At 42.1% G+C, this 18,240-nt stretch overlaps 1 protein-coding gene across 2 annotated transcripts; it reads right to left on the bottom strand.

Annotated features, from left to right (window-relative positions):
• Nucleotides 1–4,229: 4,229 nt before the first annotated feature.
• TXN (thioredoxin) lies at nt 4,230–17,848 on the bottom strand. Of its 2 annotated transcripts, XM_006886927.1 has the most exons (5): nt 17,825–17,848; nt 13,015–13,119; nt 12,544–12,603; nt 4,722–4,787; nt 4,230–4,292 (listed from the first exon to the last, which is right to left on the bottom strand). In XM_006886927.1, exons 1-5 carry the CDS (start codon nt 17,846–17,848, stop codon nt 4,230–4,232), a joined length of 318 nt encoding a protein of 105 aa, XP_006886989.1. The 2 variants fall into 2 exon arrangements, with proteins under 2 accessions (XP_006886989.1, XP_006886990.1); XM_006886928.1 differs by lacking the exon at nt 12,544–12,603.
• Nucleotides 17,849–18,240: the final 392 nt, after the last annotated feature.

The following is an 18,240-nucleotide window of genomic DNA, read 5'->3' on the forward strand; positions in this document are numbered from 1 at the left end:
ACTCCTGAAATATTATACAAAATGGGTGACCCCGGAGGACATTATGGTGCATGAAATATCTCAGTCACAAAAAGAATAAACGCTGCATAGTACCACTGTTGGAAAATGGGTCTGACATCAGGACTGGGGGGAAAGATGACTGAGAAAGATGGGTTAAATTATGTATACTGCATTGAAATAGTTGAGGGAGAGACTGTTTAAAAGGGATATATGATTAGGTACTATTGTCATGACAGGAGTCCAGAAAGAAGGCTGCATACTGGAGTGAACTTGGGGAGGGATTGTATACCAATGAAAGAATTTTTCTTTTACTCTTCAAAGAGACTAGTGAACTAGGGTGGAGAGGGGTGGGCAGGGAGAAAAGTGCAACAATGAATGAATGGAAATCCAAAGTCTGTAAATTTTCATTAAAATCAGTAACAAAAATTGTTGGTATGTGCCATTGAGTGGTTTGTGATTCATAGTGGTAAACTCTGCTGTCCTGTGCCAATTGTACTGTCTCCGATACACCTATCCCGATTACCCCAGTCACTGAATCAATCCACCTCATAGAGGGCCTTCCTCTCCTGCGCCATCCCTCTACCATCCCAAGCACGATGTCCCTCTCCAAGGACCGGACCCTCCTTACAACATGTCCAAATTATGTCAGATGAAGCCTCAGGATCCTTGCCTCCAAGGAGCAGCCCGATTTAACCCTCTCAAGGATAGGATGAATGTTTGTTTTCTTAGCAGTCCGTGGTACCCTCTACACTCTTCTCCAGCACCACAGTTCAAAGGCATCAATTCTCCTTCTATCCTCCCTAGTCATTGTCCAACTCTCTGATGCATAACAAGTGATTGCAAAGACCATGGCCTGTATCAGACACACCTTAGTGTCTAGAGAGACACCATTGCTCTTCAGTACTTTGGAGAGGTCCCTAACAGTAGACTTTCCCATCGCAATAATAATTAATAATAATTTTAAAAGAAAAAAACCTGTTGCAAAAAAAAAAATGCTTAACAATGACATGGGATGATAGGTAAATTGATGTCTTTGAGCTGTGGTGCTGGAGAAGAGTACTGAATATACATAACCACGGACTACTAGAGCAAACATGTTTGTCCTAGAGAGGGTGAGACCAGGCTGCTCCTTGGAGGTGAGGATTCTGACATACTTTAGACATGTTGCAAGGAGGGACCAGTCCTTGGAGAGGGACATCGTGCTTGGGAGGGTGGAGACCCTTGATGAGATGGATTGACTCAGTGACTGGAGTAATGGGGGTAGGTGTGCCAGAGATAGTAAAATTGTTACAGGATAGAGCAGGGTTCAGGGCTGTTGTACACAGGGTCGCTGAGTCGCAGGAGACTCAACGGCACATAACATAGAAGAACAAACAAATCTTACATTAAACACAGCCCTAGACACCCCTTAGCTACATCCTTGGGGAGGATGAGGCGATTGGGTCTCCTGTACTTCAGACAACATGCCAGAGGTTCAGTGAAAAAGAGCCCCTCAATGAGATGTGCCGACAGTACCAGCAAATATGGGCTCAGTACAGCAACAATTGTGAGGATGGCGCAGAACCGAGGGCTGGGCCGTTAGTTCAGCATCGAGCCCCTTGGAGTAGCAGCATATTTTAACTTGTGATTCTTACTGCACTGAGCTGATTCAGATTCATCGCAGCCCAATAGGACAAGGAGAACTCTCCATGGGGTTTTGTGGAAGCACACTACATTTCCCTGAGGGAATGGTTGATGGACTTGCATCTGACCTTTTCAGCTCACCCGCTCTTCTCCTCCTACAAAGACTTACAGCCTAGGAAACCTGACACAGGATCTCTAGGAGTTGGAATGCACTCGATCCTAGTGGTGTTTGGGTTTTAAAAATTGTGTAGTTTCTCGAATTCACCTTATTCTCCGCTGGAGGAGGTGCACTTTCCTCTTGTGCCAACCTAATCCAACTCGACAGTACATAAAAAAAATTGTGTAGTTTCTTTAGTGGTTACTTTTTGTTGATTGCCATCAAGTTGAGCCCGACTCACGGAGACCCTATGAACAAAAGACCTGACTGAAGCTTTTCCAGAACTACTATCATTTATCACAGTTCATAGTATCCAGATGCATGTTGTTTAGGAAGTGGATGCCACTCATGGTTATTGTTTAGATTAAGAATTCTATGGGATGTGATGTCGCTTAATTGTACACACAGATAGTGTTGAAACAGATGTTTTTGCTACATATATTGTACTACAATTAAAAAAAGAGCAGACTATATATATAATACCAATTATTATTAAATCAGTTCCCAAATGTTACATGCAGTTATGCGCTCCAGGGCTACAAGTTGAGAATTTGCAACATGTCATTAGATAAAAGGACTATTATGGAGAATATATAAAAATGTGTATTTTTTAAAAAGTCTAAAAATGGGCAAGGACACTTTGAGAGAAAAAAATGACTTGAAAAACACACCAGCAGGTGGTTCACACAAGAGAACACTGAGAAGTCAATGAAGCATCCTGTCCTCAACATACTTAATAATCAGATATGCAAAAGAAGATACTGTAGCACAGCCAGTATGAGTGGGTTCTAATCTAGAAGTCTAAGTCGGTGAGGATGTGGGAAAATGGAAAATTTTATTCCTCCGACTTTGGGAGATTGGCATTCGCTGGCATAGCCGATTATGAATGAGAAAATTCCCAAAGAGCATACCTGCTTTTTAATATAGGCCACGAGTGATTCAGGTGCACATTCAAGTTTGAGATTTTCTCTGATCTAGTAATTTTTAAAAAAATAATTTTAATGAGTAGAGATTTTGAATTTCCATTCATTCATTGCTGCACTTCTCTCCCCGCCCATCCCTCCCCCCCCCCAGTTCGCTCCTCTCTTTCAAAAGTAAAAGAAACACTCCTTCCCTGGTACACAATCCCCCCACACCCCTCCCACTGCCCCAAGTACATTCCACAATGTAACCTTAATTGTGGACCATAATTTGTGATAACCATAATACCCTATCATACATCTCTTTAAAATTATTCACTCCCTCATCTGTTTCAGTGCAGTATACAGAATTTATCCAGTTTTTCAGTCTTACCCCAACCCTAATATCAGTCCCATTTTACAACAGTGGAACCATGCAATATTTGTCCTTTGGCATTTGAGATATTTCACTCAGCATAATGTCCTCCAGGCTCACCCATTTCGCATACTGCATGAGTTGTTTTTCAATGCAGCGTAGTATTCCATTGTGCGAATATACCACAGCTTCTCTATCCATTCGTTTGTTGATGGGCACCTGGGTTGTTTCCAACTCCTTGCTATTGTGAACAGAGCCACAATAAACATGGGTGTGCATGATCTAGTAATTCTTATACAATCTTCTATCTTCCAGAACCTTTCACTAGAAAAGTAGATGAACTGCAAATTTCAAGACCAGTAAACAGTGAAATCGACCAGGATTATGGCACACTCACATCAATCAACTGAAGCAACTATGAAGAGTCCATTACTTTTATGTAATAATCCAAATGTCTTCTGCGAACTCTTACCCCTCTTGTATTTATTTTCCATGAGCAGTTTGTGCCCTTATAGAAGCACAAGATCAATGCATCATCAATCATGCCTGGCCATAATGTACTGTTATTGGGTGCTTGTCAATTCTAACCCACGGTGAACCCATATGACAGAGAACTGTTTATGGGGTGTTTTAGGAGTATCTTTAGGGGGATGATTGTCAGCTTTCTCCTGAGGAGATGCTGAACGGATCTGAATCATCTACCTTGTCATTACAGTCGAGTTCCTTAGATGGTGGTTTATATGTCTTTAGTAATCAAGAGTACATAATGCTTCAAAAGGACTCAAACTCATTGTTAAGTCAGAACACTCACAACTGACTTTCTGGTGAACTTTCAGAGGCTGTAAATAGATTACCCATTTTTCTCCCATGGAGAAGCAGGTAAGATTAGAACTGTCGGTTTTGGGGTTGCCAGCACAACTCCTTAATCACTACGCAGTCAGAGCTCCCTTAGTAACACTTAAAATATTACATATCACAATGCTGTCTTCATTTGTTTTGAAAACCATTTACAGACACCACAATGTTTTAAAAAGGGTAGAATTAATATTTTATTGTCATTTATAATCAGATGGCAATCAGGCATATAATCTTCATACTTGATCTTTTTTTTGTAGAAAAAAAAAAAAAGAAAAGTTTTAAACAGCTGGCAGCTGGTTGTTTTCAGTAAATATGATTAAATCAGTTCACTAATGGTGGCTTCAAGCTTTTCCTTGTTAGCACCAGAAAATTCACCCACCTGTAAAGAGAAGATGGAACTGGTGTTATATCTTCGTAAGATATGATCACAGACTAGGGGGAGGATGCAGGTAGGGTAAAAGTATGTTTTATTTAAATGCAATGGTAAAACCCCCCTTGAGACCCACCAAATTTAGCTGGCTCTTTTTTAAAAATGCAAACACCTATTAACAGCCACTTAGAATTAACCCAAGTTTTAAGAGTTTTATGCACTTTATATACAAATTCAAAGCACCAATCACAGAGATTTAATGACTAGTTCTAGCAAAGGACAATTTCCATTCTGATGGCACACTGAGTAATCAGTACAGAATGACATATTTAAACATTCTGAAAAGTTGGTAGGCTTCCTATTTGGAGGATCCACTTCTGTTTTCTCCACATTTCCCTACTCCCCAATTAATTTTCCTCCAAGGTCAGCTGCACGTACCTTTTGTCCCTTTTTATAAAACTGAAACGTTGGCATGCATTTGACTTCACACTCTGAAGCAACATCCTGGGGAGGACACAAACCGAAACTGTGAGTGTAAAGCTTTAATAGAAATCGCCCAAAGCTACATTTCCCCTTCTGTATATACTCATTATCAACATCAGGACTTTTTAAAAAAGTGTATAACAATCAGTGCAATACTACACTGGTGATACAAAAGTTAAACTGGTTGCACTTTTAATTAATTAGACTCTCTTAATATCTACTCTCCTCTTTGGCGGGCATCAAAGGGTGAGTAGCTGGCTTAATCTGAGTAAGTTTGTGGCTATTTTACAAGTCAACAAATAGCTGTAACAGGAATCAGGATCCTAATCTTGACTTCTGCTCAGAATTAGCTCCTCTTTTCTTTGCTCATTGGTCTTATTTTATTACGGGGGTGAGAGTACACAGATGATAATTTAAGGGCTAACAAAACATGAGTATGAGGACCTAAAATTTAGAACAGCCTAAAGGTGAAGACCACAGCAGTGTGGAGACAGTGCCACTCCAGGGTCTCTGCTGCTTCAGGGGTTTTGGTTCCCTTGGTAAATGGTATGTTTAAAAAAGTTGTTTGCCTATCAAACATTCTTCATGTGCATTCTTCTGTTAATTTTTAATTAAAAGTTCACTTGCTGGCTCTCAAACTTGGCAGCCTGTAAGAATTACCTGGAGGATTCCACCAATTGCTCCTCCTCCTCAAATCATTAGTCAGGGACCCCTAGTGACCCTCTGATGGGATTGAGGCTGTAAATCTTTATAAGACACTGCACGGCTAGGCCTCAACTGCCTAACATTCTGACCTTTGAGAAAGGACCTGGCTTGAGCAAAATTCCTAGCTATGCACTTTGGGCTAGCTAATACCAATCCTGACCTATCTTCTCCTAGATGTGGTCTTATTACATTTAAAGCCTTTTCTGCACTGCAAAAGTTAATTCTGTCACGGGAATGCTTAATGAGAGCTTACAGAATTCCCCACTCCCAACACACAGTTCACATGTAAGCGGAAGGTCTGAGAGGCTGAAAACATGAGCTTGCTGCTCAGGAAGACTGGGACACAGGCAGGAACCCCGAGAACCTGAGCAGCACAGGCTGTAAAGGGACAGCAACTGAGTAGGCAGAATGAAACCAGGTTGTGGAAACCAAAGCAACTTTCAAGGGGCGAGAGGGCTAACTATTAAATAACGAACGTCTATGAAAATGCACGCGTACATCTGTTAGCCTGGGAGTGGTGGTGGCCACCACTGTGGCGGAGTTCTTTTCAGGTAACTTTTATCAAAAGAAAGAGATATAGGGAGGTCACAGGGACATGCGATGGGACAATCTAAAGGAAGAGCGTAAGATCTTTAACTGTAGCAATTTGTAATTCCAGTGATATCCTTGAAATGCTAACATCAAGGACTGAAAAAGCTACAGAGCCTCAATGCACTGTGGGTAACTGGAGTAAGGAATAATGGTGGTTAGAATTCTCCAGCCTCTCTTTCTGGGAGAAAGATGAGCAGTTTCCTCTCTTAAAGATGGACACGCGATGGAGGGTTGCTGAGCAGGAATTATCTCAATGGTGGGGAGTTATTTTGTTGAGGGTTCAGTGGGCCACATACTTGGCTGCTCACAAAAGGGTCTGCACAGTGGAGAGGAGTTCCACTTCCATGAAGATTTACAGTGTTAGAAACCACATGAGGTCAGCCCTACAGGATTCATTATGAGCTGACACTGACTTTTATGGCAATGCGTGCGACCTTGGCTAATTAGGAAATCGGAAAATAAGTTAGGTTGGAAGTGGGTCTTTGGGCTGAATTTGGCCTCAACCCACTCTGGTACTTAAAAATATGAATGCCAGAAAGTTCTCTCTTCAACATAGATGCTTGCCCCTCAAGACAAGGACAGCAGAGAGCAGCTGTCTTCCTGGTCTCGTTTATTACTGTTCATACTTTCTCAAGTTGCTATCGGTAGCTGGGTTGGAACCGACTCAGCAGGTTTTCAGACTGTAAACTGCCTGGGAGAGGTTGCCCATCTTGCTCTTGCGGAGCAGCTGGGAGGTTTGAACTATGTACCATGATGTTAACAGAGCACGAGGATCCTGTATTTCCTATTGAGAATGTCTTAGGGGTAGGTAACTGTGTTATCTAAAGTACTAACAAAATGTCTAGGTCCTGTTGTCTCACAGGTGAAAGCAGCTGGACTCCACCTACCATATACCTTTAGGATTAGAAGAATTCAGCAGAGAGAACCAGTCTTTCCTCAGGAGTGTCCTTCCATGCCACTCCAGATAGAATAAGCACCTTCCATTGAGGCTTATGCCTTGCTGACATGAAACTGGTATCAGACTCACTGTTCATAGGGTTCATGAGATTTATTGCCTCAGAAAACCTACTGGACAGTCAGCTGAGTTGGTTCTGACTTGATGGTACTGAATAACAGTCAGTGTTAGTGATGAGTCCATGCGTCACATCGAAGGTGTTTAGAATGCCTTCAACTTTGCCTGGCAGAGGCCCGCATTCCTTTATTTGTACAAATGCTTAATTAATATTAATATACACTGTAGGAATGCTGGATAGTTAGTATTAAAAGAAGTCATAAGTCAAAGTAAATGCCTTTGTGGAATTTATGTTGCTTCCTAGATTTCTTGCTACACAGCTGTTAATTAGCAGATACAGAAATCATTAATGATTTGTGCGAAGTCTTAGCGGTTCTTAAGAAAACTATGCTTTTATTGTTATAGCGAAATCTGTAGGTATACATATATCAAATCCTATTACTGTCCAGTCGGAATGAACTCATAGCTGACCCTCAAGCAGGTTTTCAATAACAGTAAGTCACATGGGAAGAGAATGCCCATCTTCCCCACGGAGTAGCTGGTAGAATTTTTTTAAAAACCTTTACCTCTATAATTTAGTATTTCTAATTCATCATTTCCTAAGATTATCTCTTAGAGTTGGAGATTAATTATGTACAGACAGAAATTTTTCTTACTTCTTGTCTTAAGATCTTCTTTGGCTGCTCCAAACGATTTAGTTAACCTGGCTATCTTGGCCTATAGTTCAGTAAGAACTGTTTTATGCCTCTTGTTACATTCAATCTTTTCCACTCTTGTTTTCAATTCTGCCAAAGTCTTTATCAAATACAACACACTGCAACGTACACAATTTTTTTTACAGCAACCACTGCATAACCTTTTGAAGCTTCTGGTTAATGTCTCCTTTAGTTGTAATTAGCTGGTAGATTTGAACCAGGTACCTTTGGATTGGCTGCATAACTCCACTAAGCTACCAGAATTCCCTAGAATACATACAGTATTGCTTAAAATTTTTAATTAAAGTAATAGGAATATTCTCATTTGAGTGTGAAAGCTGTTTTTAAAGGTGACATGGGATTCCATGATATGATTTGATCCCCCTTACTGAGCTTGAGTTACTACCAATCTGTATGTCTTTGTTGTTAAGTGCCCTTGAGTGAACTATGTCTCAGTAACCACAAGAACAAGCAATCTGAACTTCGCCCTGTTGTGCACTATCACCTTGATTTCTGATGTTAGTCACTGTATCAACATTTCTGTCTGTTGAGGGTCTTCCTTGATTTATCCAGGATTGTATTTTTCCCAAGGACTAGATGTTGGGACAACATGTCCAAGATGTGAGAGGTCCTTTCCTTCAAGGAGAACCTTGGTTGCACTTCTTCCTAGACAGCTTTGTTTTTTTGGCAATCTGTGTGACCTTCGGTACCCTTTCTCCAACATCACAATTCAAAGGTATTGATCTCTTTTTAAGACATTGTACAATTTCCAGACACAAGGAAGCAACTGAAGAGACCATGGCTTGGATCACCCATACGTTCGTCTTTAAACTGACATTGATGGTCTTTAGTTCTTTGGAAAAGTCTTTATCAGCAGACTTTTCCAATGCAACAAGTCTTAATTTCTTGACTGATCCATGGTGTTGACTGGATACTACTAGTAAAACGAGGTAACTGACAACTTCAATCTTTTCTCCAACTATCATCACATTGCTTATTGGTTCAGTGGTTTTTTTATGTTAATCCATATTGAAGGTTGTAACCTTTGATCTTCCGGAGTAAATGCTTCAAATACTCTTTACTTTTGCAAGCGAAGTTGTGTCATCTTCATGATGCAGGTTGTTGAGTCTTTCTTCAATCCTGATGTGTCATCTTTTCCATCTAGTCCAGTTTCTCAAATGATTTGCTGGGCATACAAATTCAACAGGTATAAAGAAAGAATTTAAGCCACATATACACTATTCCTGATTTTAAACCATGCAATGTTGTGAAAGTTTAAGAATACTGAGTCAGCACCCAGGAAAGCAGCTATTAGAATCTTTTAAGAAGCTCAGAAAGTTTTTGAGTCATATAATAAAGGAGCCCTGCTGGTGTAGTCTTCAGCCAGCTGTGCTAACAACCCAAAGGATGTGCACATCTGGCAGTCCGAGTCCAACAGCAGCTCCAAGGAAGAGAGACAGACAGTCTTCTCCCTGGGAATTTAATGTGTTAGAACCCAAGAGAGCAGCTGTGAGTCATCACCGACTCAATGACAGCGAGGGAGTCCATGTTAGTGCTCTTTCCTTTCTTCTTTGCCTAAAGATTAGCTTATCTGCTCAATGTTCCTAGGTTGTTGTTGTTGTGGACTCAGAACCAACCCATAGCTGACCCTCTGGTGGGTTTTCAGAGATAGTTAATCACATGGGAGGTTACCCATTTTTCTCCCTTGGAGCAGCTGGTGCATTTGAACCACGTGCCTTTGGGAATACAGTGAAGCTTCTTACCACTAGGCCACCAGAGCACCCTGATTTTCCTACAGTGATCTTAAGTATTATTTTAAAATTTTTTTACATTCTGAAAACATCCTTGATCCAAAGGTTATCACTCCTTTAAGTGTCATAATTTTTTAACAATTTACAATTAAAAGAGTATTTAGGTACAGTAAAATGTGCTTTTATTGGGGTATATAAATTCTCTGAGTCTTAACAAAAGTCTAGTCATGAAACCATCACCCCAATCAAGCCAAAAACAAAGTTCCCTGGCTCCCCAAATCTACTCTCGTTGTTATTTTGCAGTCAAATCCTCTTTATTTCTACTACTGTTCCCTATTCCTATAATTTGCATAATCTAGGAGTAGGAAAAGTTTTTTTTAGCTAGTACAGAGACTCTACACTTATCCTTATTAAATGTAATTTACTGGTTTATAACTTAGCCTAAATTACTTTAAAACTTCTTTTGTCATGTCTAATTAACTCAATCCTGCCTATTTGAATAAAAATAGTGACAGAATATTTAGAAAAACAGCAAAATGGTTCTATTGAAACGGCTTTGTGTGTTTTAGTTTACAAAATAAATTGACACCATTTAGAGTTAAGAGGAGTGACGTCTGTTGTTTAAAAAAGGGGGAAAACAAAACATTTTTTAAAAAAGCAATAAGGCCTGACTATCATTTTCAAAAGGCAGCTAATCACACTTGTCAATGAACCTGTCTTGTTTATGTTGATGTCTCCTGTCATTTTGAATCTAATACATCTAAAAGATCATTTCTTACTGCCAAAATGTTAAAGAATCCTCCTAAAACCTATGTGCTAGTTAAACTTCAGAGTACAAGTAAGCAAAGTGAAAGATCCCTGAATTGTGAAAGGGTCATTTCAAGGTTTTCAAAGACATGTATACATACTATCTTATGAAGTCCTAAACCGCTCTTCCCATCGACTCCACAGAGGTTTTGAATTGAGATAGTAACAGCCCTTCTCCCTTACACAGGGAGAAGCACACTTTCACCTGACTAACTACTTACTCTACTTTCTATGCTACAGTTACAGAACCTGCTCCGTGGGGATGCTAACAGAATCCATCCCCACAGCTACTGTGATGATTAAAGAGCTAACAATTCATGGAAATTATTTACCTCACTCTAGCATTTAGAGCATGGTAGTTAATACTTTCAAATGAAAAAGAAAGCTACTGTCTTATAGGTTACATACTAATTAGAAATTCTTCTAGTCCTTCCTTGTTAAGTAAGCAAAAACCCCACCAGGCCACATCTAGAACAATAGCTATACTGACAATCACATAACATTCACTCATCTCACACCAATGACAACATCCTTGGCAGATGTGTCATTGAAGAGGAAACCACTGAAGGGGTTAGACAGGGTTCCTGACCCTCAGAAACGAAGACAAACATGAAATTATCGCTATAGTTAAGATATTACTGAGTACTTATTATGTACCAGGCACTGTTTGAACACTGAATCCATTTTATTTAATCTAGACAAGTATTTTATGGTATCAGATTAGCATCAATCACACTGGACCCGTAATATGTAATCGAGCTGAGAAAGAAAGACAGCAGGCACTACAGAAGTCACTCCATTGGCAGTATTTGTAACAGGAGAAGAAGAGCAGAAGATCATGGAGACACAAAGGACGGGAAACAACTAGACCTAGTGTATAAAAAGGGCAGGCAGAGAAATGCCGCTCAGGAGAAGGAGCCAGCCAAGCATAACAAGCAGGGAAGAAAAGGATCTGCTGGGCAGAGGACTAGTAAAGCACGACTGGGAACTCATGCATGGCGCTGGGAACAGGCATTCTAGTTTTGGTGTCCCTGAAAAAACAAAGTCCAAGCCAAAGATGTCCTCACAGATTTCTTTTCCCCCCCTTACAGATTTATAAACTTGTTATTACTGACTTTTCAGTACCTTTATTAGGCATTCTATGTTTCCTTAATGAGTAAGCAATGTTGGGAGGTGAACAGGGCAGGTATAAGACCTAGTCATACAGGGAGAACCAAGCACGGCTAAAGGTAGACAAGAGATTAGCCTAAAGTAGAGAATCCCACAGATTTGGAATCCAAGTGCAGTGTCTCTGCTGCCACAATCATACCTCGCTGAGCCACTAAGCACTCCTGCCCAAGGGGAACAGGCAGCGTTTAAGCCTGCACTCCAGCCCACACGTGTGTGGGGGCTCTGAAGTCATGCCGTCTGAACAGGCCCTCAAGTTCAGTGAGCTGTGAAAGGCGGGTCACATGCTCAGAACCTGATCTGTGCCAGCACCGTCCAGGTACAGCGGCTAAGAGCAAGGGCTGGGAGGCCAGACCACTTTATTCTGTTAAATCCTGGTGCTACCACTTACTTACCCCTAACTCTGGGGTCAACTTCTATTTATCAAGGTGCAGCTTTTAGAGCACCTGACTACCAACTGGAAGGTTCTAACTCACACCCACAGATCTGGCAGCCTGCTTTGTCAAGATCACAGCATTGGAAATCCTAGGGAAGGTCTGCTCTGTCCAGCAGGGACTAAGAGTAGGAATCAACCTAACAGCAAGGGGCCTGTTTGGTGTCTTGTTATCTGTTACATGGGGGAAGAACTGAGGAGTAAATGGTCAGTATCTGAAACATACACAGAGGAACAGTGCTTGGCTTACAGAGCAAGTGCCATCTAAGCCCTCAAGCCAGGAATTGCCCCTATAATGTTCTCTCATCTCTCACCTTGCCGTCTGTTCCTAAAGACATCATGGTTTTCTAACTGCCTGACATCACTAGGATGATTTGTGAATATCCTTTCCTGTGGCATTAAGCATCAATTTAGGACCGTAAAAACTTAGTGATGTCATTGTGACATCACAAAACATTTATCAGTGTCTATTCACTGAGTACTGGTACAATTACCTGTTTTTCCCCAATAAAACTTTTTACTAGGACTATAGTGCTAGTAGTATTTGACATACTTACAAAACCAGATAAAGTCCAGTGTGACATGTTAGTAATATTTAAATCCTCCAACCACATACCTGACAGTCATCCACATCAACTTCGAGGAACACCACGTTGCTAAACTTTTCAGATAGGGACTGAAAATTTAAAAAGAAAAGAGCCAAAAGAGATTTAAAATTAAATAACGGCAACCAAGATTCTTATATGGAAACATAATAAAAGTAGAGAACTAAAATTCCACCAAATTTACACTAGAAACCTGGTAGGTATTAACTGACACACACACACACACACACACACACACACACACACACACGTATGTATGAATATAAAGAATACACATCAGCTTTGGGACCTGTGTTTCAAATAGAGCCTGCTTCTCCACTTTAAAAAAAAAATAACACAATACTTCTGAAAGCTGTCTTAAATGACCTACATGCATCAAACTTAAATTAAGGGGAAAAAATAAGCTTCATTTTTGTTCTCTCCTGATTTTTGTGATTGCCAACCTCAGAAATAAATCTAGTAAAAAGTTGCTGGATACTCACATGATAAAAAGGCTTGATCATTTTGCAAGGCCCACACCACGTGGCTGAGAAGTCGACCACTACGAGTTTGTCTCCAGCACCGTTCAGGCAGGCCATAAAATCTTCCTAAGGAGGGAAAAGGGCATAGTAGTTTCATTTCTAAAAGCTGATAGGGCAGATGGAGAGAAAGATTATTTCCAAAATCCTTGACAGACAGAATACATATCGGAGAGGTCTTGTTTCATGTTTTGTTTTGTTTTCTTTAGATCTAAAGAATTAGGTTTGAGGACTCCTGCATCCTGTGAGAGCTCTGGCGGTGCAGTCTGGGGAACTGTGCAACCAGCCCAAAGGCTGCACCCCTCTGGTAGTTAGAATCCACCAGCTGCTCCAGGGGAGAAGGACAAGCAATCTCCTCTCCTGTGATTCACAAGTCTTCAAAAACTTGCTGGAGTCATTTCCAACTCTACGGCAGTGGAGTTTGGTTTGTTTGTTTTGTTAATACACTTTTGGTAATGTCATTTGATAAATGAAACATGATGGAAGGTACACAGTATACTGATAAATATATCTTTGTGGATATAGTTATTCATCTAATCATTACCTAAGCTAAGCATATTACTGCCCTTTTGCCTTCATTATTGATGAAATGAGTAACAATTTTTAACTCTTCATGAAAGGAACATTCATTTACGTTATCCCATATAAAGAATGTATGTAAAAGAAATCCTGCCAGCACAAGAGATCAAGCAAGCTCTTACCACCAACCTCTGTGAATTATTTACTGATGGTCTGAACACTGTGTAACACTAGGCATCTAACCTTCTTATTTTAAGCAAACAATCTAATTAAAACCCAACTAAGGTAGGTAATAGAAGTTCAACAGATGAAAGACAGAATGTTGTTTTAAAAAATACTACTTTGTTCTGTTCCTCATCATTTTTTCCAATCCATTATTCCACTGTGGTACCCCAAACCACTATAAAACTCACTCACTGCTGTTGAGTCAGAACTGACTCACCTCTGACCCTCCCATGGCTTTCAGAGGTAGTAAATGGCATGGGAGGAGACTGTCCATTTTTTCTCTATGGAGCAGCTGGTGGTTTCAAACAACCTGTGTTTGGGTTAGCAGTGCAACTCCTTAGCCACTGGGCCACTACAGAGTCTATTTCCTTTTATAATATATTGTCCTCAGACTTTTATTTTAAAATAACATGTTGATTTCTCTGAAGCTAAAAAAAAATTCATTTAGCAGGTTTACAGAAGTACCTCTGGGTACAGGGGAAGGAGGTAGCTAGCTGGCAAACAGGATACTAAACCAGTGTCATAAAACAGAAGTTATTCTGGATGGTCAAGGGCACAACTTTCAGCACACGAGGAAGAAAAACTAAGCAATATGTGGCATTTATAAATAACAAATTGTAGTTTAACTTTTTATTACTGGCTGTACACCATAATTTTGAAGGTCAACAGATTGTCTCAGGGTGGGTATGCATTTGGGAGTAATAAATTCCCTGTCATTCCTGTACACGTCACAGGTGAAGGTGAAGGAAGAAGGAACTGCCATAGCTATGAACGCCACTGGCGGCACTGGCTCTGGTGGCCAAGCACGTAGGAACCTGCATATCTATCCTTAAGGAAGTGCTGTCTCTATACAAATCCCCCTGAGCTCTGAGGGGGAAGTATGAGCTATCTCCTGCCATGTGATTTACAGCCTTGAAAACCCTCTGGAGGGTCAGATATGAGTTAATTCTGACTCAGAGACAAGGAGAGTGAGTGAGTGAGGTTGGCTGCCAAGAGGAGGCTCAAAGGTTTGCTCTAGGAATGAAGCCATCTTTATATTTACTGTGAGAACTCACCCAAAGGTCCTCTTGCTTGTGCAGTGGGTTCTAACCTGAGGAGGTTGCCATACCATGGGGAACGGAAACCTACCATCAAGCCATTGACTAACACCTGTTGGCACCACTGATACAAAACAAAGTTCACTACTAAGGCTCTCTCCTTTTAACGTACAAACTGATTCTTAATTAAAATATAAAAGTCTACACAATTTTAAAAGTTCACTAACTAAAAAAAGTAATGAAATTACAACAAGACAATGTGTTTTTACCAACAATTTGCTCACAATTGGAAGAAAAGTTACTGGTAATGGTACAGTGAAAGGATCATTCACATCTACTACTGTGTATCCATTTAAAAGTTGGACTTAGTCCAATAACTCCAATTAAAGTTTTAATTGGAGGAAAATCTGTTCTTTAAACAAAGTTTGGGGGGGGGGGGGGAAACAAGGTGATGACACATCAACAAAAACCAGAAACCTCCTAAATGTCCACCCATGTTTCTAGATACTAAATTAATTACAAAGAGTTTTAACTACATGAAAAGTTTTTTGGGCTAAGTTGGAAGAAATTTTTTTGGGCCAAACAAAAACCAGTTACATATAATAATCTCTATGGTGCTTGCTTGCTCCGCTTTCAAATGTTGATCATGTATGTTTTCTGGTTAGAAATGAAAACAAAACACCACCATCGAAACCATGAGATACTATTACAGGAACTCACATCAACTAAAAGAAGCAATACTCAATGGCAGAAAGGTCACCTTGGGGTCTTTCACCCTTTAAGGCCTTAATTTGTAACTATCTACTTTTCTGATTCTGCATTTAACAAGACACTCTTTCCCATCCCTCCTCTTATCTGTCTTTGTTGTTGGGTTTTTTGTTGTGGAGGCCATATGCTGGAGAAGAATACTGAATATACCATGAACTGCTAGGGGAACAAACAGGTTTGTTCTAGAGAGGGTGAAGCTTAGTCTGACATACTCTGGACCTGTTGTTGCAAGGAGTGACCAGTCTCTGGAGAGGGACATCATGCTTGGGAGGATGGAGGGACAACCAAAGAGAGGAAGACCTTGGATGAGATGAATTGACTCAGTTGACTATGGTAATGGAGGTAGGTGCGTCAGTGAAAATAAGGTTGACACAGGATAGAGAAGGATTCAGGGTTGTTGTACTTACGGTCAGGGTCGCTATGAGTTGCAAGCAAGCAATTTATCAGCACATACTAAAATGAAAGAAAGTTGGGGCTTTGGCTGCAGGAGGGGAGAGCTTTCTCTCTCCAGACTAAAGGAAGGCCCTTGTCTCCTAGGACTGGTATTGCTGGGAGATCTCCAAGTATCTTGGCTGTCCCTTGGTTGAGCTTCTAGTGCAAGGACCTGGATTAAGGACACTCTCCACTTCCAGCTCCTTTCTCAGTGGCATCAAGGTCTCCCTCCCTCTGCTCACTTCTCTCTCCTTTCAACTCCTATAAGCTAAGAAGTGCTGCAGGTTGCATCCTATAAAAACTCCTTTCCATCAGACCAGATCAGTGACAGGATTTACGGTGTTGTAACTCACCCTCATTCCTCTTAAAACTGACTGGTTTATCAGATTAGGAGGGATCATTACATCCATAACAAGGAGCATAATCTTGACCCAACGAATATTTTGGGAGGAAGAGAATCCAACTCAAGCCAATAAACCCAAATGAACTCTAACTACAAAACATCAGTAATGATAAATTATAAGGATAAGAACAGGAGAAACAAAAGAATGAAGGTGACACTGATTAAGAAATGCACTGACTAAATTTTGTCATTTGTAAGCTAGTGTGTATGTTGCAATTTCTAGGCTAACGACCAAAAACCCCCACAATAAACAGGAATAAAGTATAACTTTCAAATTAGTAAGAAACGAGCGCTGTTACTAGTTTTCTATTGTTGCCATAAAAACTTACTACAAACTTTGTGGCTTAAACAACACATATTTAAGATCTTGCAGCTCTGACAGTAGGTCAGAAATCTGACAATTATCACAGAGCTAAAATCAAAGTGTTGGAAGGGCTACATTCTTTCCCAGAGAAAGAATCTCAACAAGCAAGTGCCTTAAAAGGCACTATGTTAGGCAAATGGACACTGGAACAATTTTTGCCTCTGGGAGTTTTAAAAGGACAGAAGCAGGATCTGGCCGACAAGAGTATTAAACCATCGCGGCTGCTACCTTAGGGAATGCTGGCTCTAGAGAAATGCACTGACTGTGGACAAATCCCACTTGGACAAGGAAGGCTCCCGCGCCCAGGCCTTGGGCACTGAGTCATTCCAAAGCCGCCGCTGCCGGAAACACGCTCCACGCCGCAGGAGGAGGAGCCCGGGGGGGGGGGGGCGCAGCCTCACTTCCCCGCGGCCACCTGGGGTCGCTCGCCCCGCCCCTGGCTTGTGGGCCCAAGGGGGGTCACCAGGCGGGATCCGACCCCTCCGTGCAGGTCCAACACGCGTCATCCATGGGGCTGGGTGCTGCTGGAGGCAACCTGGGTGTCCACCCCACCCCACGCGGGTGGATCACGTTGCTCGCGGGGTAGGAGTGGCGGGCAGCTACTTCAAGCTTGCTCCTGGGGACTGTCCACCTCCTTAGCCCGGCCCCAATTCAGATCCAAGAGGTCTAGGTGCACACACTCTCTATGCCCTCACTTTACTCCAGCCGGGGCTACAGGGTTGAAAGGGTGCGGGAGTCGCAGTGTGGGAACCCCAAGCGCTCCTTGCAGGCGTGCATCACCGAGGCGTCGGCGCAGCGCACCCCGACCTCGCCCTCCAGGCGGCCCTCGAGCCTCTTTTCACTTCCCGCGGGCATATGGACCCGGCCTCTGGCGCGCCCAGGCCAGGGTTTTCCCGCAGCCAAAGGCGAAGCCGCCACCCTCCCTTCCCCCAGGAATGCGGAGGGGCAGCCTCCCCATTTCTGACCCATCGCCTAAATCAGCCATGGAGGCTGCAGAGTGTCTTGGGTCTTCCTAGAGGACCGTACCTTGCTTTCGATCTGCTTCACCATCTTGGCCGTTAGGGTCTGACGAGCGACCGTAACACTTAAACGGATGGACCCTAAAACCAGACAGAGCTTGGTCCGAGAAAGCGCAACCCGCCTTCTTTTATAGTCAGGGGGGGCGGGCGCCGCAGCGGGCGGGCGCGCGCACGCATGGCGTGCGTGCGTGCGTGTGGCGTGGGCGCGCCCGTTTCAGCCGCCTGCGCCCCCCAAGAGGTTTCCGGCGAGGCCCCACCCCCAGGGCGTGGCTGCGAGTAGGGAGACTGAACAACAACCGGGGTTGGCGGGTGCCGGGCGGAGCTCCTGGAACTGTAGTCTTGAGGCTTTTCCCGCCACCCTTTCATCTCCCCGAGGGATCGTGTTCTGTGGGCGCTTTCGAATGATCTAGAGGATGTAGGCAG

This window comes from Elephantulus edwardii, unplaced genomic scaffold (genome assembly GCF_000299155.1).
Source record: "Elephantulus edwardii isolate Elephantulus edwardi_28Jun2011 unplaced genomic scaffold, EleEdw1.0 scaffold00052, whole genome shotgun sequence".
Lineage (NCBI taxonomy): Eukaryota > Metazoa > Chordata > Mammalia > Macroscelidea > Macroscelididae > Elephantulus > Elephantulus edwardii.

Bases quoted from the DNA above. Each gene is read 5' to 3' on its own strand.
- TXN (XM_006886927.1), bottom strand. From the start codon at position 17,848: ATGGTGAAGCAGATCGAAAGCAAG. The intron at 13,120-17,824 runs GTACGGTCCTCT...TTCCCTCCTTAG, and splicing joins TGAAGCAGATCGAAAGCAAG to GAAGATTTTATGGCCTGCCT. The intron at 4,293-4,721 runs GTACGTGCAGCT...TTCTCTTTACAG, and splicing joins TTTATAAAAAGGGACAAAAG to GTGGGTGAATTTTCTGGTGC.